General features: G+C 41.6%; 1 protein-coding gene across 1 annotated transcript; it reads right to left on the bottom strand.

Moving 5' to 3' along the window:
• Positions 1-3,537: 3,537 nt before the first annotated feature.
• On the bottom strand, positions 3,538-24,262 carry LOC146611441 (PHD finger protein 20-like). Its single transcript, XM_085344633.1, has 18 exons — positions 24,199-24,262; positions 22,939-23,018; positions 21,808-21,979; positions 16,713-16,797; positions 15,566-15,639; positions 15,219-15,459; positions 15,004-15,093; positions 14,056-14,115; positions 12,465-12,651; positions 12,289-12,380; positions 12,072-12,197; positions 10,796-10,882; positions 10,574-10,716; positions 10,207-10,306; positions 9,597-9,792; positions 9,291-9,507; positions 7,430-7,685; positions 3,538-6,837 (listed from the first exon to the last, which is right to left on the bottom strand). Exons 2-18 carry the CDS (start codon positions 23,016-23,018, stop codon positions 6,701-6,703), a joined length of 2,343 nt encoding a protein of 780 aa, XP_085200759.1. The 5' UTR covers positions 24,199-24,262; the 3' UTR covers positions 3,538-6,700.

Raw genomic sequence — 24,262 nt, 5'->3', positions numbered from 1 at the left:
TCCTCTCTCACTGACTGAGCTCGCAACCAGCAGCACGCGGACAGTCCGGGGCGGAGCTACGTCAGCGTAAACAACAGGTCACGAGATCAGCCGCCATATTCTCAACAGGTGTCAAAATTTTCCACGAGCACCAGAAGCTTTGTTTCTGATATATATATATATATATATATATATATATATATATATATATATATATATATATATATATATATATATATATATATATATATATATATTTTTTTTTTTTTTTTACTGCTAAACTTTATTTGTAGTTTTTAATTTGATTAAATTAGCAAATTAGCCAGAGGTCCCTTTACTACGGTTCGGAGCCGCGGACCTTCAGTAACAGTAATAAATCACACGGCAATAGTACATTCATGTAGTTGTAAAAGCATGGTAATATATTAAGTAATCCAAAGTATTCAGAATACGTTACTCTCGTTTAGTAACGTAACGGAATACGTTACAAAATACATTTTGGGGCATGTAGTCTGTAATCTGTAGTGGAATACATTTTAAAAGTAACCTTCCCAACACTGAGTCATGTTGCATGATTTAATTTGATCTGAGCTTTAGCTGTGGCCTCGCATTTGACTCCAGAGTACTTTGGTATAGAAAACAGTTCATGGTCAATAACTGCAAGGTGCCCAAATCACCAACCCTCAGCCTCCGTGCATACAGTTGGTGTGAGGTGTTTGTACTGATGTGTTTGCTTTACTCCAAGTGTTGTTCTGTGCATTATATATGCAAACATCTGCATTTAGCTCTCATCTGTCTGAAGGACATTGTTCCAGAAGTCTTGTGGTTTGTTAAGATGCAGTAAATCTAAGCTGTGCTGCCATGTTCTTTTTAGAGAGACGAGACTTTCTTCTGCAAATCTGCTCAATAAACTGTACTTGTTTAACATTCAGTCTTTCAATGGTCCTGTCCTGATCTTAAACATTTAAATGCGGCCTGGGATCTTTTACATTTCTCTGAGCATTGTATAGTCTGACCTTGAGGGGAATTTGCTGGAACATCGACCACTTTAAAGATTGTGGCACTATGTTCACACACCTGAATGCTCTTGTACAGCACCTCTCTATCACAGAGGTGCTCCCAAATCCTGATAATCGGTTAATCAAACCAACTGACCTGCTTAACTTTTATGGGAGCAGTAAGGGACTACTACATTTTGTACACACCTCTTGAGGAGTAAACAATGACACAGTGTAATATATCACGTGTTGTTCGTTTAAGGTTGGATTTACCTCATTTCAAGTCCTGAAATAGACACAATGCTTTTTATTATGTCCTGATATATTAAATGTTGTTACTCAAAGAGTGTACTTTCTGTTTCATGACTGTATGTAGAGACATTGGTTTGTTCTTCCTCTTACTGTAAATGTGTTAAAAAAGAATGAAATATTTAATAAACCTTAATAACACACCTGCAATGACTTTATGTTATATTACGATATATTTATGCCACACTATATTAACAAAAGTATTCGCTTGTCTGCCTTCACATATATGTGAACTTGAGTGACATCCCAATTTTAATGCATAGGGTCAAATATAATGTCGGACCACCGTTTGCAGCTATAGCAGCTTCAACTCTTCTAAGAAGGCTTTGTGCAGGTTTATTAGAGTTTTTGAACATTCTTCCACAAGCGCAGTTCCACACCAAACTCACTCATCCATGCCTTTGTGGACCTTGCTTTGTGCACAGTCCTGTTGGAACAGGAAATAATAATCAGTCTGAGACAAAACACAGGATTACATTTTATCTCTCTACCAACTTTGAGTTGGTAGTTTCTTCATTAATGTAGGAGTAATGGAGAGTTAACCAGTGAGGAAGCCAGATGGGATGTTCGGTTTTCTGGCAAGAAGAGAAACAAAATCCTGGCATTTAGTTTCAAACTGAAAAAACAAAAGAATGGTTTCTTTTTGTGCATGTTGTAAAAACAGATGAAATGAAACCAAATTAAAGTCCAAATTATTTCAGCAGCAGCTGAAAATCGTCCAGCACAATGAGATTAAGCTCAAATATTGGTCACCATGCAGAAACAAATGGATCAAAGACCTTAGTTCCTCTGAGCAGCTTTATCCACCAGGACTGTGTTTTTGCATTTATATTCTGATCAGCTGATCTGTCTTACAGGCTGTTGTCCTGGGTTTTTTGGAAATTGTGTGGAGATTACAGGCCTGTTTATCAGACTAATGATGCAATCCTTACTGTCCCAGCTCGTCTATAAAATCCTGGAAATACCATTTTTATGTTGCTGCTCAGTGGACTGTAGTGTGTAACACAGTCTGTGCCAACAGGAAATGTCCCGGTGGTCTGCGGACGCACAGTGAGACCATCTGGCTGACTGGACCTGAACACAACACTTTCTGTGTCACTGCACACACACTGACACATCTATCAAAGGACAGGTGTCTCAAAACTGTTGCTGTCCTGAATATTTTCACCATTTTTTCTCTCATTGTTAACATGAACACGAGTTAAGTGAAGATCATGGGATGGAAAGAACCATAAAATGTCATCCCGTCCCTTAATGATGAAATCCTGGTCAAATCTAGTAAACTAACTGCTGAAGATTGCAGGCCATTTATATCCCTTCTTCACTCGTAGGTATCAATGACGCTGGTTTGCTCTTGAGATCAGAGCATGACGGCACCGCATACTTCAACAGTGAAGAGCGGCAGATGATGGACGTCAGAGGTTTAAACATGAGTTTTCTCTTCTCTGCTGAGGACTAATCTGTGACCTAAAGTCTGGATCAGCATAATCTGTAGATGCTGTTTGAGAGACGATCACACATTTAACAGTTTCCATCTTTTCATTTCTGTATGTTAATTTTTTGTTTAATTTTCCAACCTTTTTATTCTTTATCATTATTACATTTTTGATTTCGCCTGGGAAAACCTCTCATTCAGATTAAAGCCTCTGATTTTAGGTTTAAACACAAAGAAAAACCCATCAGTGTCTCAGCGGGACAACAAAAACTGCATGAAACAAACAGGAATATGCTTTGGGTTAGGGAGTAACTCGTGCTCTGTGTGTTACCTTGTAAACATCTCGGGGTCAGTTATATTACATTTGAAATGATAAATATTTGCCAGTTTTATGGATAATTTTCATCTCATATTTGAAGACTGGATTTTAGATTATATTTGAAGCATAATCTCAGCTCTTCAGTAAGTATCAATCATTTCTAATCCGTTCAATTCCAGTTAAAATAAAAAAGCTCTCCAAGCTGTTCTGTTTGTGTGATCTGTATAATTCCTTCGCCCAGCGTGACTCATTAATGCTGGGATACATGTGGCCTAAAAAGTCGTCTCAGTAATGCAAATTATATCTTTAAATAGCTGAAAAGCATCCAGATGTGCTCATTTGTTGAACTAAAAAGTTGATCATAGTAAATAAATCTTTAAAAATAACTCAAACCACAAACAGGAGTAATGAACACGTGGGCACGTATTCAATCTGGAAAGCACTGCGGTCTTTAAATCCAGACACTTGAATGTGATACAACCACACCGACTGGGATTTTATACCTTTATTCAAAGCTACAACTCCTCAGAAAAACACATTTCCTCGTGCTTTAAACAAGAGTATGAATATAAAAATGAAAACTTGGGACTGTATATGAAAGAAAGACGTAAATGCCTTAAACCTGCTTTCTGATGACCAGCAGAGGGCGGCGACTGTGGCTGTGAAAAGCGGTCTGATTGGATGAAATGTCTATGAGACGCTTCCTGATATTGCCAATCTCAGGAAGCGCTGTTCTGGTGACTTTATGTTATGTGTCCATCTTTTATATACAGTTCATGTGGTCTGAGTCAGACGCCCCTGCGGGCTGCGATACGTAACACAGCATCTTTAGCCGGCGTGGTAATAAAACTTTAAAAAACTGAAGAGAAGCAACAGGTTGGATTAAAGACACATCAGCGTTAAGCAGGTAAGTTTTTCAGAGTGTAACGAGACGCTGAAGGAAAAACTGAAAATAACATGAAATGAACTGTTTTCCTGGAAAGTTCCACTTTCAAGCCATTCTATCAAAATAAAATCTACAGCTATATACAGTTAGCTTCTTGTTCAAGAATATAAAACTTCATTCAGACATATGTACATTTTAAAGCTGCTGGGGTTTCTTAATCTAACAGTAGGCTGTTTGCTTTAATGGCAGACTGCACCAACAACAGCACCTGCAGTTTTCTCCATCTGATTCTGTGCAGGACAGTCTGGTTCAGAACTCATACATATAAAACTTATTATGAGCCAGCTGTTAAAAAATAAAAAGCCGGGGACATACTCTGCTTTTCCTTATTTCTGGGGCCAGCCGTGGAAGTTCATGTTTAACATGAAGAACAATTTGCTGTGAGCCCACATATCAGGCAGCTTTTTTTCTATCCCTGGATCTGTATGATGTCACAGAAAGAGGATATTACTAATATGGTCATCTCAGGCACATAAGCCCCACCCACCTACTGTCCAAATCTTCTATTTAAGAGGAGCAACCAATTAGGAAAGAGTAGCCTTAAAGGCAGACGAGCTGAAACAGTTTCAAACAGAGCAGATAAATTATTAACTGTGAATTAAGCAAAGCTAACACTGAAGAGTCCAGAATAAAAAATGTATCATGCTGTTCACAACCCAAGATACTGTCTATTTGAACAACGAGGACAGGAGGAGGGGAAGAAAACTGTTCCCTCAATGAGGCTTTTAACAGAGAAACACCAACAGGACGCCAAAGCTGACACTGTAATGACAGTCTGCCACCACAACCTCATCTGGGTGACCTCTCACAGCTCGAGCCAGCAGTGAATCATACCACGAATGGATGAATTCCTCCTGCAAAATGATTCCCAGAATTTCCCCGAATAACTTTCTAACAGAACTGAATGTGATCGGCTCTGCAGTTAGCTGTTTACATCCATTTAAACATGCGTGTTTTTAAACCCTGTTTTTCCACTGAAGACACTGAAAGTCTGGAAGCATTTCGTTTGTTGGACACTTGTAGTGAAAACAGCGCTCAGCAGAGGTGACCGGAAAGAGGTGAGAAACGACAGATTAGTACAAAGAGCTACTGTTTCTGTGCTCTTTATAAGTGGTTCACACCATTTGGTGTCGAGTTTTTGTGCTTTTAAAAGATATACTGTTTGATTCTGAATGAGTGAAAAATGCAGGAGCAGAATTTTTAGTTGTCTGAAACGGTTAAACTGACCGCATCAACTTCAAATTAGCAACTGAAACAGCTCGTGAAAGGAAAACCTCAGTATCTGTTAACCTGCGGCTGATTTTTCCATCTTCCTTCTGCCCGTCTGCTGGTGGCAGTGGGCTAAGTAGGTATTCCAGGCGTGGACTCCCTCTGCAATTTTCATGACCGGGCTCCTTTAGACGTGGAGGTGCAGCGACTACTCTGAGCTCCCTCGGGGACGCCACAGCCCCTCGTCCGCTCTACGGCTGAGCCCACACGTTCTTTCAGCTGCATGTATCTGTGACATCATTCCTTCAGTCAAAGACCAGGAACAAACCATGGCCCGTGGGACAGATCAAGGCCATTGCTCACCACTGAGTCCCCAGTAGGCTTTGCCTGGTTGTTGCTGCAGTCTGCACAGTGATGACCTCCTGCATCTTTGTTGACTGGTTCAGAGCTTTACGTACATGAAAACTGAACCATATTCAAGATTTGTATAACACCAGCCTAAACATGCCTCACTGTTCACAGTGTGGTACAAAGCCCGCTGCTCCATTCTGGGTTTAAATTATTACAGAAGACAAAAAAGCTTGGAATCAGTCCAATGCTGAGCAAAAACGCTGAAACCTGAAACTGCTGCAGAGTCCCACAGACGCTCACGAGTCGTCATAATCAGTCGTGGCTTTACACAAACGTGTAAACGTCTCTTCATGCTGGAAGTGACAAATAAACTAAAGGTGTTTGGCCTCACACTGGGCATAATGATTATTGATCAATGATTAATTAACCTGTGGTGCTGCCCCACCCCAGCGGTGATGACATCAGTCATCAGGAACCACACAACAATGAAGCAGTGACTTTCAAAATAAAAGTAAGGGGTATGTCCTGCAGTAAATTAGTCAGATTAAATATGTGTGGGTAGGAAAATAAGCTGCTTGAAGGGTATCCTTCCTGAGGAACACTGAAGCCGTTTTGTTGTTGCTCCACATCGCACTGATTCCTAACATTAAAAAAAAAAGGCAGTTAGTGGTCACCAACCCTTAAGAACCTCCTGGTCTCACCAGACTGTAAAACCCTCCAAGAGTCTTTCAAACAAACAATTATTAGTACTGGCAATATTAGTACAATTAGAAAATATACGATATCCAAATCCTTTGTGTGCGTTGTTACACTTCGATGCTGGCTGGCAGAAAAACAACGAGCTGATGGCAGACGACGCGTCCGTTCAGCCTCCACAGAGACAAACATCATCCCGTCCCGATGAGACGGATGACAGCTGATCAATGACCTAACTCGTCCTCGCCTGGTGCTCACACGGGCTCTCAAGTCCGGCTGGAGGCGTTTCAGGAACAGTCGCGTTGTATTAAAAAAACAAAAAAAACAAAACACCATCTTGTTGCAGAGCACCTTTTCTCCACCACAGGGGGGCGCTGTCCTGTAACTGCAGGGAAACAAACCACAGTCAACTCAGAGTTTCACGCTCTTTGTCTCGTCAGAGTTCAGAGGGAGGGCGGTCAGCGGCAGACCGACAGGCGCCTCACGGTGCACAGGTCACACAGCAGCCGTTTGATTCGCTGTTTGAGCTGCGGGAGGCGGGACAGAGGGTCAGGAGGCTCGAGCTCGCCGGAGTGGTCCAACCAGGACTCTAGAACTGAAGACAGAGAAGAGCGAGTTTTACGACCAGCAGCGAGCACATGTGGACACAAACTAACACCGAGGTGTAACTTAGGAGCACAGCACGACTCTGACGCCTCATCACGTCCAACCCAGCGTTGCTGTATCACGCTCAGGCACGCGCTGCTGTCAGTCACACAAGATACATGATGTACAGCAGTGAAGCGAGACCTCTCTAATCCCAATTAAATTAAAGGCCAAACATGCAATGAAGATGCGATAGATACTTTTTCACAATAATGTCAGGTCTAAATAATCAATACGGTGAAAGTGGAGCAGCAGGCAGGAACACGGCGATCAGGATGCATGAGCTTCACGACCCCTCCAAGTGAAGCGACGCAAAAACCGAACCTTCTCTCTTCTTCCTCCCACGCCTCAGTAATTATTCTCCTCCAGCTAGAATGGCTCTAACTCGCGGTGGATAATTACTTACTTGCTTCTTTCTCTAAATATTTCTCTCTGCTTTCGTAACCAGACGAAGCCACCGTGACTATTTTAATAACACTGAATGATGATTAATGTGGAGTGTTGTGTGCAACTCTGTCTTTTACATTCAACGTGTGCGTTACCGTCCAGCTCTCTCTCGATCACGTCCATCCTGGCGCTGATCTGCTGGTGCAGGGACTCGATGTGCTCCAGCAGGTTCAGCTGACACTCGGCCACCGACGCCGCGCGAGGCTCCGCTGCGCACGTCCGAGTGTGCGCCTGCTCGCCGCCGCCTGCGTGATTCTCTGTTTTTATGTTGTGCACATCTGTGAGTGCGGTGGCGTCTCTGTCTGCGGCGGTGTGAGCTGCGCTCCTGTTGACATCTTCAGGTTTTATTTCCTACACGGAGAGAATGACAGATGCTTTTAACAAACAGCAGCCAGAGACACACGAAGACTAATTCGTTTTTCAGTGAATTTGACAAACTTGGAGAGCAGGTTTGAATAACGACACTCTGCCAATGATGCTTGAAAATTCCCTTTTCTGGAGAAAATGCGGCCTCCCCCTCGCCCCCACAGAACCCCAGGTCCTTGTTTCTGTTACATCACAGTGTTAAACCTCTTGCAGCTACAATACAAGCCGTGATGCTCAGAGTTGGTTAAACAGATAATGAAGCTGGCTTTGGATTCTGAGTCCTGCAGTTTCTGCTGTATTTAAAAAGTTCAAAGAGATCAGCTGATTCTGAAGGGTCAGGTGGACATTTTTCAGTTTTTATCGATTTTCATCTAATAGCCGAACTGAAATTAGAATATTATTAGATTACATCTCCAGTTTATATTTCAGTAACTTTACAATTTAATATGAAATTTAGGTTTTACAAGTCATGGCCTGCTTATTCTGTAATAAATAAATAATTATTTTCTTTTTTACAGGTGATCTCCTTAAGATTTAGATAAAAATTCAAAGACAGTTTACGGCCACAGCCTCTACTGCAGGAAAAAGACACCGGTGGCAACAGAGTCATGAGCCAATCACAGGAGGAGCGTACAATCCCTCCACAGGCTCACCTGTCGAAACCTTTTATTTCCGTGACCCTCTCTGGATGTAAGAATCTCTCTTACATCTCACATCTTGTCTTCTGGTCCACTTAAGTAAATTCACTGTGATCTGCTCGTTTCACTTATTGATTCTCCATCAATCGTTTATTTTTAGCTCCATTTCGTTGCTACTAATGATGTATTCTTTCTATTCTACAAGAATTCTACAACAGTTAAGAGAAATAAAACAATTCAGGATCAGAAACTGGTCTGAAAAACGACAAAGTCCCCATGAAATCAAACAGATGACAGGTTTTCATGATCTACCCGACGAGCCTTACGTTTGTAAAATCTCTGGCTGTGTGATTGTGCAGAGGAAGCCTGTTACAGCTTTTCTGTTGGTGTATCTTCACAGAGTATCCTCTGCAGCTCTCGCTCCCCCCCCTCACACTCAGTAAAAGGTAAAAATAGTTCCACATTCACCAGAATGAGCTTCTAACTGGTCTTCACTGGTCTCATAGCAACAGCAGGAGCTTAGCGCTGCGAGCGTGAGGCGCTGCTTCTGCTCAAGGTCTCAGTGAGCCAGGCTTTGTTTTTTTTACTACACCTAAACCTCCCAACAGCTGAAGATTCACGCGTCTCAAATTCACAGCAGAGAAGAGCTTTGAGGAGACAGAAAAAGAGATTCATCGTCTTTGCTCAAAATAATCAGCTCTGATTTTATGATGTTCAGCCTTAATGCAGGAGTGAAATCCGAGCTTAGAGTTTATTGCTCATGTACGACTCATTCGGTCGTCCGTTTCCCCCCCATCAGTGTGAACAGCACAAATAAATGAAAATGTTTTGTGTCCTGTTACCTCGGGCAGTGGAGCGAGTTGGTGAGCACTTGTGAACGACTGTTTCGGCTTTCTGAGTAGGAAACGTGTGAACAGTTAAAAGGCTACACGAGTGTCTGCTGAGTCTCTACCTTCTCCTCGCCACTGCGCTCTTGCTTCACCGTCACCATCGGCCTCTCTTTCTCCTGCTCCTCTCCTTTTTCCCATGATGCTCCAGGCTTCTGATAGCAGTGCTCGCTGCTGACGTAGCAGACGGGCGGCTCTCCTCTCGGGCTGGACGTCAGTCTGTGCCTCTCCTCCTGCTTCCACGGTGACCTCCACAGCTGCTGGTCGGGGTGGGACGGCGAGCTGCGGGGAAAGACGGCCACAGTCAGACCGAGCTAACGTCTCTGCGGGCTCGAACAGATGAGCCGAGCCGCCGGAGCGATCGCACTCACCGCAGCAGGCTGATTTTGAGTTGCAGGGCGCTGAGGACCTGGCTGATGCCGTACGTGTGCGCCAGCAGGTGGCTGGTGTGTGAGATCTTGGAGGCGTTGACCTCCGAGTAGTTCTCCTTCACACACGACAGGCCAAACATGTGACCGGATTTCAACAAGTCGGGCTCAGACCGGAAACGCTGAGCACACCGCCAACCTGGACCAATGAGGATTACAGATGAAAACAAGATGAGAGGAGAAGCACGAGCACCACACAGGAACCCACAGAGAGCCAGCAGGTCTCTGAAAACGGCTTCAGCCTGAGCTGTGGAGCTCGTGTCGTCGAAGCCTCACACACTCACTGAGGTACAAACACACATAAGTCACATGTCCTTCTCCAACCAGTCAGAAAAGGTTACAATACAAACACACACTTTGACTTTCACCTAAACACAGAGAGCTATCCTACGACCACTCGACAAGGGGTCGAGGAACTTTTCCAGGCCTTTGCTGTAACATATAAAATGCAAGCTTTGAGTTTTATATTACACCAACTATCAAATAATCCACCTTTACCTGCTTTCTTTCACAGGCTCGGCACAGCAGTAAGTGCTCACAGTGTGAATCCTACCTGCGGTCTGTCTGCAGTAGTAGCAGATGTAGTTGTGTGGGACGTTGTCCTCGTATAAACCCATACAGGTCCCGTGCTGCCAGCACAGACACGACTCGCACTACAGACACACACAGAGAAAACACTGGGATCACGTCACAGCAGCATCACGAAACAATCCTGTGTTTCTGAGCATTCCTGACACAAAGGCCTTCAGTGACAAAAGAAGTCCTAATAAAGACAAAATTTTCACATTGAACAGAACCTGATGGACATGAATGATGTAAAATATTTCCCATGATTCATTTCTCTCCTTTCAGACTTGTTTGTCAGTTCTGTGGATTCGTTTTAAAAGCAGCTACAGACAAATCATTCCTGTGTGTCTCACCTGGATCATGAAGTCATTCTCCTCGTCCACCTCGCACACACACCTCACCACCTCACACTCCTCCGTCTCCGTGCCAACAGGCCAGGAGGGCGTGTCTTCTCCACTCTCTGCTGTCAGCGTTGACCAATCGCTGCCATCGTCGGCTAAAAGTACAGAAACTCAGTTTTTGAATTTTTACATCGTATCAGTGTTTGTGATATTAATGTGTGTGTGTTTTCCCACCTTGCACGTGTGTGTTGTGATGTTCAGTTGAGAGCTTGAGAGTGATCGGAGGTCTGTCTGAGCTCTCATCGTCGCTGCTGCAGAAACCTGATGAGAAGAAGAGAGAAGCAACAAAATGATTGGACGCTCGGTGCTCGCATGGACGCTGTCAACCTTGTTCTGGTGCTCAGTAACTCACAGTAATGACAACAACTAATGAGAAGCAGCTGAAAAAGAGGAGTTTTAAATCACAAACAGGTCGTGAAGGTGCTTTAGCTTCGTCTGCAGCGTTTCCAACAAAACATAAATGTTTTTACTTTCCCGTTACACTCGTGTTTGTGAGCAGCCAAAACGCCCTCAACAGCAAATCTGAGCCAAACACGCTGCAGTTCATTTTCTGCAGTGTTACTAATGCGCAGGTTCACACTTCTGTCAGATAAATTTGAGGATGCAATAAGTGCAATAACAGATAAAATGTGAGTTGAAGATAAATAATAAATACAATTTTATTTATGTAGCACCTTTCTAGACAGAATCACAACGTGCTGCACATAAGAGAACAAATAATAAAAATGTAAAACAGACAATATAAAACAGGCAGAAATTTAACTAAAAACTGTTTTAAAAGGTGAGTTTTGAGTTGTTTTTTTAAAAACAACGACCGAGTCCACAGTCTTAATGTCTGAGGGAGAGAGTCCACAGTGGCTAAAAGCTCTGTGACCCTTAGTTCTCATCTTAGTCTGTTTTATAGTCCTGATCAGATGACCTCAGGGACCTGCTGGGGACATCGGGCTGTAGCGGATCGGAGATGTAAGCTGGTGCCAGTCCATGCAAGGCTCTAAATGTCAAGACCAGGATCTTAAAATATACTGAAAGTCAACAGGAAGCCAGTGTAGCTGAAATGGATGGAGACTGGATGATCTCCCCGTGTTTGGGGGGTCCTGTCTTCCTCAAAGTCCAAAGACATGCAGTTAGTGGGGTTAGGTTAATTGGTGATGCTAAACTGGGCACAGGTGTGAATGTGAGTCTGAATAGTTGTTTGTCTCTGTCAGCCCTGCGACACACTGGTGACCTATGCAGGGTGTACCCTGCCTCTCGCCCTGTGGAAGCTGGGACAACCTGACCTCCCCCATGACTCTGACTTAGATAAGTGAAAGAAAATGGATGGTAAAATATGACACTTCTACAGCGAACTTCAAACTGTTAGATGAGAGCAGACCTCTGATTTTAGGCTCCAAATATCTTACAAACCTGTTAATCTCAGTTTAAGAAGGTCAACAGACACAATGAGTCTCACCCGTCTGACTTTTCTTCTTCTTCTTCTTCTTTTTCTTCTTCTTCAGTTTGATTCGCAGGAAGTTCTTCCTCTCCTTCTTATCCAGTCCTCCCGTTTTCTCCTTCCCCCCATCCTTCTTGGCTTCTACTAACAGGCACACATGAGAGAAATGACACCAACGCTGCTGGTTGGCCTGGTTTTCTGCTCCTATGTGCTGATGTTGTGCTCTGCTCTGTACCTGTTCCCATGATGCCATGTTCTCCGCTGGTTGAGTTCTCACTCCTCCTGTCTGACACCAAGTCGCCACCCTCTGAAAAAGATCGCTTCCTCCTAAAAAAACCCAAAATAGCTCCAGTCAGCGTTAAACTCACCGCCCTCTGCTCACCATATCTAATCCGTGGGACATAAAGCGACCTCACGGCCTCCTCCGCGCTGCTTTGCTCCTCCAGCTGCTGGTCGGTGTGGTAGTACTTGATGTGGTAGTGCAGCAGGCTCGCCTTCCTGAATGACTTAGTGCACCCGGGAGCAGGGCACTTGAAGGGGTTGTGGTCCAGCTCAATGGAGAGGATGGGTGGAGGCTGGTTCTTTATCACCCTGTACACTGAGAGGAGAGGACACACCGAGTGTTTCTAACTGCTGTGGGACTGGATTAGGAAACCTCAGCACTTTCATGCTTAGAAAGAAGAAGGGAGCAGCTGCACACTGATAATATGCCTTTGTATTGTAACCCCAAGCACGAAGAGAGGACAGGAAGCTACATTAAATGTCTGCTCAGAAGCACAATTTGTCAATTTAAGACGGCATCTAAAATTCCTCTGGAGCTGAAGAAAAACCACAGTTCCACAAAAGTTTGGATGCTGTGCAATGATTTGCAAATCTTATGAATTTTATTCACAATAAAGCAGAAAACAAGTTAAATATTTCAACTGAGACATTTTACCATTTCATTAAATGCTTCAGACAACAAAACGCTGGAGAAGTGAGTGACAGTAAGAAAGGACCAGCTGGAGGAACGTGTTGCACCTCATCTGGTTAATTAGCAGCAGGTCGGTATAAAGAGAGGCAGACGTTCTCAGAACTAAAGAGGTTCAGCAATCTGCAAAGAACTGTCTACAAACTGAACAATTTCACAATAATGTTTCTCAATGTGAGATTGTGAAGACTTTAAATGTCTCATCATCTACAATAAAATAAAATCATAAATTATTATTATAGATTATTTGGAGAAGTATCTGCGTGCGGATGGAGGCTGAAATTCAGCATCGATGCTCGTGATCTTCAGGCCCTCAGGCAGCAGGTTAAAGATCATGCAAACACGTCGCCACATCTAAACACGGTCAGAAACAACGTCGTCTTCTCTGAACCAAAACTCACAGAAAACTGTTCCGATGTCAGACAAATGTTTTAATGACTTTTGGAAAAAGAGAAGGGAGACCCTGTGGCTCAATATCAGCGCTCAGTTTAAAAGCCTGCATCTCTGACTTCTACATCTTCTTCATGTTTCAGCACAACAATGCTAAAATCACATAAAGCATCGATTCCAACAGCACGGCTGAAAACATTTGGAGCATGGTGACACCAAAGAAGAGCCAGGACTGCTGAGCAGCTTTAACCTAAAAATGGGACAAGATTCCTCTTCCAAGAGTCCAGCTGCTGGTCTCCTTGGCTCGGAGATGTTTAAGACACAGAGGAAACATCACCCTGTACATGTTCTCTTGAGAGGCGTCGCTTCCATCAAATTTTCTCAATTAAAACATTTGATATCCTTTCATGTTCAATCTGTTCCCGCCCCATTACAAGTGTGGATTGAGCAGCCGACAGTCTTTATCTGTCCTACTTTTTTCATTAGACAAAAAAAACAACTTTTAAACTCTAAACTTTTGTCCCCAAAGTTTGATTCTGTTCATCTGGTCGTAGCAGTCCTGGGATTTACTTACCTGGATGATTCAGCATGCATCGAGACGTTCTAACCTTTTGTGTTTATGTGGAGGACTGAGGGACTTACATGGTTCTCTGCTGAACTTGTGTGTGGTGGGAAGGTGAGCCTGACGCTCCAGCAGGACATCTGAAACAAAGATTAAATAAAACAAACAGGTCAAGTACGTTACAGAAGCATAACCACTTACTGATCCAAATAAGAGAAGCACCTGCGAACAAAGTTAAACTGTGTTTCATCTGTTAAGAACTGGATTTTCTCACATTCACCGTGGTTTTATCCTCGGGTTGGCTTGAACGTTCTTACCGGTCAAAATTAAGATTTTACTTTATTATATGCTCACATACACTAGCACTATGTACTCAAAGTACACCTGTATAATATTCTACAGCACATTAGTCACGTTCAATGTGTGACACAAAATAATTAATATTTAAGTCAAAATTAACATTTTATCTTCACTTTGGAGTAGAGGTCGTCTTTAAGCTGGACAGAAATAGTGATTTGACTGGTATGAAAAACATGTCACAGTTTTGTCCATCTCACCCAGGTCTAATAAGAACTATGTCTGCTGTCCTCCTGAGTGAGACAGTCCCCACAGACATCGTCTTAAAGCTAAGAGAACCATGTAAAATGTGCACATGTTCTGTGGAGTTCTCATGTTTGGACCAATACACGCATGTCTAAAGTCCTCCTCTGTCGACTTCAGGCACCATCAGTGAGTCTGCTGCTGTAGGATTTGCTGGTGCAGAGCCGCCGGTGTCGTCTGTTGATATTCTGGATGAGACTTGCAGCCCCCTGCCCCAGTTGTGGCTTTTCTAATGCAGACATATTTAGAAAAGCTTATAAAAGCCTAAGTTGTTGTTAGATTGTAGCTGAAGGTTTTCAGGTTTCATTTCGGCAAACAGGACCTCACTTTTTCGTGCATACTCAACCCGGACTACAAGTGGAAACCAGAAACCCTTTATGTATTCTCCATATTCCTGTGCAGATATCTGTTTACAGAGATAAGTGTACCTCTGTCTATGTGGGCAGGGTTAAGTGCTGCTGCTGCTGGGGGGGTGGAGTTAGCTGTGATTGGCTGATTCTGAGTTCCACTGCTTCTGCCTGGAAGAGAGACAGACCATTGTTAACCATTTTAATTTGCTCCTGCTGACGAGCTGCAGAGCCTCCAAACATCTGGACAGATCTACAGTGTGCGGGCGCTTGGGGTCAGAGGTCATCTTACTTACTGTCATCTGTTTTCTTCTTGGCAGGTGGATTTGAGGATGAAGGTTCTGCCTTCCTCTTCCTGTCCTCCTCCCTCTCCAAAGCTGCATCGGTCTCTTCTGTTGTCACCTTCTCATCTGCCTCCTCTTCCTCCTTTTTCTCCTCCTCCTCTTCTTCTTCCTGTCCTTCTCCTCCTTCCTCCTCCTCACTCTCACCTTCCTCCCATCCCTCGCTTCCCACAGCACTTTTCTCAGATCTGGATTTCTAAGAACGACAAACAAACAAAAACAAACACATTAAGGATCAAAGACGTTGTGATTGTGTGAAACACTGAGTAGACGAGGACCAATTAGAGAGAAGCATTTCTTACTTCCTGGAAAGGTTTGACTTTGGTGGGCTTCACAGTCCGAACCACGCCATCATAGAATCGCACTGTGTAGGAGTCTGACACAGGAAAACACAAACACCAGGTTTAGATCAATCATGTTCCAAAAACAGCCGATTCGCTTCAGTAACAACAGGAACGCAGCACAAACAACCCAAAGACGGACAGCGGGAGTCAAACAGCATGAAGGGAGGACATAAAAGACGCCCATCCATTCACTGAGCTTATCTGGGTCAGAGCCGACCGAACCACTTCAACCGGCACCTTTTGATGCAAAGGAGCACGGCTGTGCTCTGAGCTCTGTCTGAAGGGAGAGCCCAATTTTTGCCACTTGAATGCACAATCTTATTTTCTGGTAACTACCCACAGCTCGGGGTCACATATGAGAGAGGGAATGTAGATCAACCAGTAAATTGACAGCTTCGCCTTCAAGCTCAGCTCCCTCTTCACAACAGACCGGTCCAGCTGCACCAGCCCTTCTGTCAATCTCCTGCTTCAATCTCCACCTAAGTGCCTCAAACAAAGCCCAGAGATACCTCACCTCTCCCACCTCAGGCAGCAACTCGACTCCAAACCAGAGTTTTTAGTATGAATTAATCAGGATTTATTTGACTTTTCTTTAATGAAACGTTTTTAACAGTCCAATGTATCAGCTTCAACTGTAAAAATAATGTAAGCAGCATTATATCATTAATATCATTGAATCAGGAAAAGCACTCAGGATTAGCTGACTTATATTGTAGAGTAACTTAGTGTAATTAATGAACCCACACACAATCCTAGCTCCATACTAGTCAAGTTACTGGAACAAGAAGCACAGAGGGGTGGGCTGAAATTTTGGGCCTCTCACCTCATTTTTTTCCCAGTATTATTAAGACCTCCTTACTTCTTAAGTGCAGAAGCAAGCTAAATCTGAATCGTTACGATATATACTATGAAAGAAAACATATGCATGGGTCCATTGAATAGCCAAAAGTTAGTGAGGGGTGCAGATGGTAGGTGCTTAGTGATTTATCAGACAACCTTGTGATAAACAGCTGCACTGACCTTTTCCCCCCCAAATCAGTAAATCAACCAGCAGTAGAATACAGTAGAAAAACAGCAGAGGTAAAAGGTCACAGCTGAACCTCACCGTCCTTGTTGACACGGAGGATTTTGGCCGGGTAGAAACGACAGTCGGTCCAACAGGCCAGAACCTTTGAGCCTGAAACAAACGTCTGAGTCGCAGAGAAAACATCTGTTAGCTTACGCAGTCAACATTCTCCTAGCTTCAACTTATTATTGTCATAATCTTTCTAGTCTTCTTGACCAACATTATTAAAACACACTAGGGCTGCCACAAACAATTATTTTGATAGTCGACTAGTCAGATCATGCATCCATTGGCTGTAAAACTTACAGCTTATTGCACCAGGATGCATCTGCTCTTATATAACTATCATTAGCTTACAGCTTTAAGTGTTTAAGGTATGTGCTAACTAAAGACAAGATGATAGTTTATTAAAAACTTTTAATGAATTTTGTCTCGATGGAGTTTAATAAACTCAGCCGTCTGCTCCTTGCCATCTAAAATATAACAGGTAGTGTCTGGTGTTTTACGCCGGCTCTAGTGAGCCTTGAACCCTCCAGCTATCGAGTGGGTGGGTAGCAGACGTCTCCGAAAACGTCGGGGCACTTTTACAAATTTGTGATGTCTTGATAAACCGAGCAGACATTTGAAGTTTGCACAGCTACATTCTCGCCGAAAAATGCGTTAAAAGTTTACTTTGTGACCCAGAAAGAGTAATATTAAAACTATGTAGCTGCCGCCATTGTTGGAAACTGGAATTGGCTGGGTCGTGCTATGAATTCTGGGAACATTTGGGCCACGAAGGATACATCCGACTCATCCTTCAAATTCGGGGAAAAGGAGGACGCATTTGGAGAAATCTTCGAATTTGGAAAGCCTTCGTCGCGTCGCTGTAACGTAATCAAATGCGGCCTCCTAACGATGCAGCCCGTAAATCTGGACACAGCGGCTGTGTCCCAATTCAGAGACCGCACGCTTGAAGTACGCATTTTGAGTGCGATTACATCACCGCCACGCAACGACGGCTGTCCCAATTCGAAGTGTTTTTTTTTTTTTTTTAATTTGTACAAATTAACAATTACAGCGCATATCTTACAAATCAAAAAAATATGTACAAGTAAGGGTGGTTAAGAACAAAGCAGCCATCGAACAAAGAACAGTATAGGTCAGAAATAACATAAAGTACATTAAATGACCTTCCATATAAAGTAAAAAAAAAGAATTAAAAAACAAAAACAAAGAAAACAAAACAAAAACAAACGTACGCACGCACACACAGTCCAGCTACATCAGTCTAAAAGCAGCATCAAAAATTCAAGCTTTATTTAAGTTATGCTTGTCTAATGAAGCCTTCAATAGGAGGACTTCATTTTTAAAGCCAGCAAAAATCAGAGTAATTTTCAAGAAGCGACATTTATGAATGAAAAATTTTGCAACTATAAATAAGTTGTTAATCCCAAATTCTATTTTCTTATTTTCTGTTTGTAGGCCAAATCTAATTACTTGAAAGGTTAGAGAAGGGCAGTCAATATTTTTAGAGGTTAACCAGGACTGAAAATCATTCCAAAAACATCTGGAGCTTTCACATGAATAAAAAAGGTGCTCTGTAGTCTCAATATCAGTGTAGCAAAAAGTGCATGCGCTCGTATCTATATTGAATTTCTTGTGAAGATAGTCCTTGGACGGGTATATGGCATTTAAGATTTTAAAGTGATTTTCTTTTGCTTTTGGTGGAATTGGAAAAGAAAGATACTCAGTCAAAAACCTCGAATTATAATCTTTAAACAAATATTTTCTTTTTAATTGAGAAGGAAAAAGTTGTTTGGTTAGAATCGTCCTTAAAAATTTATTATTGCATGTCTTTCCTTTAAATTGACGATCATCAATAATTAAGGACGGTTCACGAATTATAGAGGAAGAACAGGTTAAACTGGCTTTAGCCATCTGAATCATTGCAGGGGGAATGGCTTTCACAACTTTAGTGAATTTACTTTGAGTACATGATAAGCCATAATTATCTATGAATTTATTATACGATAATAAATTGCTGTCATTGTCTAAAAGGTGTAAAACGGTCCAAATTCCATGATCCATCCAATCCTTATAAAAGATGGATTTTCTTTTTATCAATACACATCTGTTGTTCCAAATCGAGTTTGTATGTGGAGAAAAATTATGCTTGTAAATCATTTTCCAGTACTGGAGAACCTGTTTATGAAAATTGGATAATTTAATTGGTAATTTGGAAATTTCAAAGTCACACTTTAAGAGAAATTCAATGCCACCAAGCTTCTCGAAAATTACTTTGGGGAAATAAAACCAAATACTGTTTGAGTTATTTATGAAAGACTGCAAACATTTGAGTTTGATGGAACCATCATTGCTTCAAAATCAGTCGCATTCAAACCTCCTCCTTCAAATGACTTCACTACATCATTCTTCCTAACATAATGTTGCTTGTTTCTCCAAATGTAATTAAAGTTAATTTGATTTATATTGTTGATTAGTCTATTGGAAACATAAGCATTGTGATGGATAAATCAGTGGAGAGATACCTTCTGTTTTAGTAAGATGGAGAGGTGTCTTTGTAACCAGCTGATTAGGCTCTTTTTAGATTTCTGGGTAATATGCTCAAAATTTAGATTTTCTCTATTATTTGCATTCTTTGAGATTATAATGCCTAAATATTTAATTTCAGTTTTAATAGCTATGTTAAGAGCGATACTGGGTTTACAATCATGAATAGTTAATAATTCACATTTTCTAATATTCAGGTACAAACCAGAGGCCTTTGAAAATAGTGAAATTTCATTTAGTGCGAGAGAAACCTGTGACAGGTTCTTTAAAAACAGTGTAGTATCATCTGCTAATTGACTTGTGATCAATGGGGCTCCCATCAAATTCAGTGGTTGAATATTTGGATTGCGTTTCATGAAAGTAGCTAAAAGTTCCGTTACAATAATGAAAAGTAACGGAGAAGCTGGACACCCCTGACTCCTCAACTGATGTTAAATCGTTTAGACGTTCCAAAAGGTAAAGAAATAGAACTATTGAAGTCAGAGTATAATAAAGAAATTAAATCTATGAATTTTTTACCAAAATACTGTGAAGCTTTTAAAATGAAAGGATGTTCGACCGTATCAAATGCTTTATAAAAGTCTAAAAAAAAGAATCACACCATCATCTTCAATTAAGTGATTATAATCCAGTAGATCTAAAACCAGTCTAATATTATTGTGGAACGATTTTTAAGCAACCCAGATTGTGTTTCACTAATAATCTGATCTAAGCCGTCCTTTAATCTGTTTGCAAGAACATGAGCAAGAATTTTATAATCTGTATTCAATAGAGTAATTGGTTGTAGATTATCGATTAATCTTTTATCTTTACCAGGTTTGGGAATAAGGGAGATAAGACCCTGTTTCATTGTCGTTGCTAATGTTTCATTACTAATGATTTCCCTAATAGTTTTGAAGAAAAATTCTTTTATTTCTTTCCAGAAGAATTTATAAAAGATGGCAGTCAAGCCATCCTGACCGGGAGCTTTGTCCATTTTCAGTTTGTTTAAGGCTTGATCTCAGTCATCCAGTGATATATCAGAATCACAAATTTCTCTGAATGCAGAATCGATTTTTGGAATATAAGTTTCATCAAAAAAGGTAAAGGAATCAGTAATTAAATATTTAGATGAGTATAAATTTGAATAAAATTTATGTATTTCTTCTGCTATAGTCTTATGATTTGTGCATTCTTCCCCATTTACACTTAATGTATTAATAGATTTCTTCTCTTGCCTCCGTTTCTCCAGATTGTAGAAATATGAAGTACTTTTTTCACCTTCTTCTATCCATTTTGCATAGAAGAAAAAAAATAAGCATGCAAACTTGCACTAAAAAATCTGCAAAACAGCGAGGTGAAAGGTGAACCGTGTTATAGCGAGGGACCGCTGTAATTTTGAAGGTAAGTCACAACATACCCTTCGTACATACTAATGTATAGAAACCGTTACCAGCAATCATTCATTTTTTGTGTGGCTTTTTTCACGGTTTGTTAACATGCTGTGCAGGTGTGTACTTGACTAGCTGATATCAACATAACGGGGAAACATCTGGTTTGACTATTGTTCACCTGTAGTTTGAATGCTGAACATTTGCCTGTTTAAATCATGAGACCAGTCACTATACAGAGATGTGCTTCTGAATGTGGACGATGTGTCTTCTGCTGCAGTGATGCAGTTCTGCTTGTGTTGAGTGATGTAAACAACTGATCGATCTAAACGCTTTAAACGTCAAAATTGATCATTAGATTTTTTTATGACACAGCAGCGGTGAGTGTTCCCGCCTCTGCTCTTTGTAACTTAACGCGATCTTTCCGTTTTCGAGTTTTGGACATGATTTTGGAGGATATCTTCGCAGTAGCGATTGACCGCAAAGTAAAGCTACCGGAAATGTACAACCCCACATCCGGTCTCAAACCAGGAAGTTAGCATTTTCTCGTGCACAGGGTCTATTGGGACACAGCCAGCTATGATACTGGAGACTGCTTCTTCTTCTTCTTCTTCTTCTTCGGGGTTTAACGGCAGCTGGCATCTTTGTACATGCAGAGCTGCCACCTTCTGTTTCAGTCCGTTATTACACTCTTAAATCCTACTACTTATTCCTGCGTCTTTCTGGATCTTACAAAGCTTCAAACGACGCGTCGACTATTAAATTTGTCATCGAAATTTTTGATAGTCGACATAATCGTGACTAGTCGACTAATCGTGGCAGCCCTAAAACACACACCCAGTTTCTGCTGCTCTGTCCACAGCAGCTGCTTCACTGTCAGTCTGTATTATGAGCCTAACCTCCTCAAATGTATTTAAAATGATAGCCTCATTGTCTGTCCACGTCCTGACTGATGGTGGGGTAAATGATAACAGAAATATATTGTGGATACGATGAACCAAGTTGTAGTACAGGCTTCTGATATTTTCACATTTACTTCAAATGCAGAGTATCTAGGATTTATATGCAGGAATTAAATATATTATTTCAGTTCATGCATCTTAGAAAAATAAAATCTTATTCAGTATCAGCATCCCTGCCATGACACTGATACTGATGTTTTAAAAACTATTTAAAAAGAAACATCTGTGTACGTCTAACATGTTCTATACCGGCTGTGATCGCATTGGATTCAGGCCCTGCCTCCTCAGGCTGACTCGCTCCTTCGGCCGCAGGTACGGTGAGTTCCACTGAAACCACTCGTCATGGCGACGGCTCCACTGCAGATAGTGGATCAGGACCCGCTCTTTGTCATAATCAATCTTCTCAATGGTGGCCGTGTACCTAAAAGAAGGACAAACTTTTAGTACACCATTAAATTTGAAGTATGTTCTCCCAAAAATCTTTATCATTTCCACATTCAAAATTAGCTTTTGTTTAGCTACAAATTAGAGGATATTTACGCACCACAGGAAAGGTTGGGCTTTTTGAATTCACACATGAGCACAGCTGGTTGCATATCTTTAAGGCAATGAGTCAGTGTTACTTCATTTAATATAAGTCTGTTCCTTTTTTTGTTGTTATTTGGTGGATTAAAAATCATAACAAAGTTAAATACTTTATTAAAATCCTGGAAAAAAAATCATCACCAGTATCTGAAAGTTTCCTGTATGTTGGCTGAACTGCTGTGGGAACTTAAATGAATCATCCACTCATCGGATTTCCACAGACCAGACTCATAACAAAGGGACTATTAAGAAGTCGCTAACCCACACTTTACTTTAAAAGCTTGAATGAGTGGGTACATCATAACAGCAGAAGCTCAGTAAAACAAACAATTAATTTTTGTTATTTTGAGTGTGTTAGTGCAAGGAGGGTGGACATGAGTGTCGGGGTGATTAGTGACAGAAGGAGAGCAGCAATAGTGAAAGGGAAGGTTTAAAAGATTGTAGTGAGGCCCATTGTGATGTTTGGTTGTACAGGAGGCAGAGCTGAAGATGTTCAGATGTTGACTAGGAGTGAGCAGGATGAACAGCATTAGAAATTAGTGCATCAGAGGGAGGGCTCAGAGTCAGGGAGGAAAGGCTGAGGTGGTTATGATGTGTGTAGGAGAGTGAGAGTGGATATCTTGGGCAAAGGCTGTTGAATATGGAGCTGGTGGTTGGAGTAACAGAGGAGGATGCAGGGACACAGTGAGATGGAGGCAGATCATCTGCTGTGACGACCCCTAAGGGAAAGAATAAGTGTGTGTGTGTGTGTGTGTGTGTGTGTGTGTGGAAGGTGGTGGGGAGGAGTCTTCTGACCAGTTCTTGTGGTGGTCTCGAGCTTCTAGTTTGGCTCCGACTTCAAATGTGATGCCTGATCGGTCCGGAGGTGTCTTCATCTGGTACAAAAACACAGGAAGTGTTGATGTGAGCATTTTCTGTCATTTTACTGTGGAGAGTTTATTTGACAGTTCAATATTTTTAAGCCATTTTCTTTTGTTTTGATGGAGCACAGCGGTTATCCTCAATGTTGGATATAAATATTCTATTTGCTATGTTTCATTATTTGTGGAACAACAAGTGTAAATGGACAAGGTGAATAAAAACTCAAAGGCGGTCCATTCTAATAACTTAAAAACAGAGTATAGGTTGAACTAAGCAAATTCCTAAATAAACTCAAACTCTAGATATGCCAAAGATTTATTTTCTTTACAGTTTCCCCCCCATATTGTATTTATTATCTTAACAAATAAATGTTTGAATTTTCTTTTTTCTTCTATTTTTGCAAACTATTGTTGTAAGTTAAAAAAAATAAATAAGCAAGAACACACAAAGGTCAAAGGTCGCGAACGCTACTGTACGTCAAGTTGCGTGATGACGGCATACATATGATGACGTTGCGCCCGTCTCTGATAACGGTTGCAGCCCAACTTTTTTTAGTGTAGTTATTATCAGCTTTCCACGGGTGTAGTCTGAATTTCGACTGAACAAATGTGCGAATGTTAAACTCGAACAGTTTGTAATGAATGAAACAGACATTTTTTGACTTTCCGCTTGATATTCCTTAGCTTTCTTAGTAGAAGAAGATAATTGGTCTTGAAGACTCCTAAGGACGCCTACTCTAAATTTTATTGGCTGTCTCGGTCGTCAGTCGCTCTAAATGTCCCTCCCCTGTCTAGCTTAACAGATATTTGACAGCGGCTAAGATGCTAATGCTATCAATGTTAGCTCTAAATATTAGCACAGATTGACACCGGACGAAGCGGAAAGTGCTTTAAAAGAACACTTCAGTAAAAGACACCAGCGTAAGAGAAGATACAGTCGCATGTTTAAAGCTGTCCTCTGAGCTGGTGCAGTTCAGCGGAGTTGGATCGCCTCTCCATTGACTGTGAATACAGAAGCTAACACAGCTAACAGTTCGCTGCTGCTGAAGCAGCTTAGGCTGACAAGTCCCACTGACCGCTGCGAGCAGCCGCAGGCCTCCTGTCGGTCAGCGGAATATTTAATAAAATGTCTCTGCACTTTAATTACAAACATGAGCGTGGAATATGTAAACGAGAAACATAAAAGCTTGTTTACCTCTGACGTTACTTGTTCTCTGCACTCCTCATACTGTGATGACTATAGAGCGCATGCGCGAAGG

This window comes from Diplotaxodon limnothrissa, linkage group LG20 (assembly GCF_057381915.1).
Source record: "Diplotaxodon limnothrissa isolate DT_005_m linkage group LG20, D_limnothrissa_male_GT1.1, whole genome shotgun sequence".
In the NCBI taxonomy this organism is placed as follows: Eukaryota; Metazoa; Chordata; class Actinopteri; order Cichliformes; family Cichlidae; genus Diplotaxodon; species Diplotaxodon limnothrissa.
Note: the sequence above shows the minus strand (reverse complement) of the source record. Positions and strands in the feature narration are given on the sequence as shown.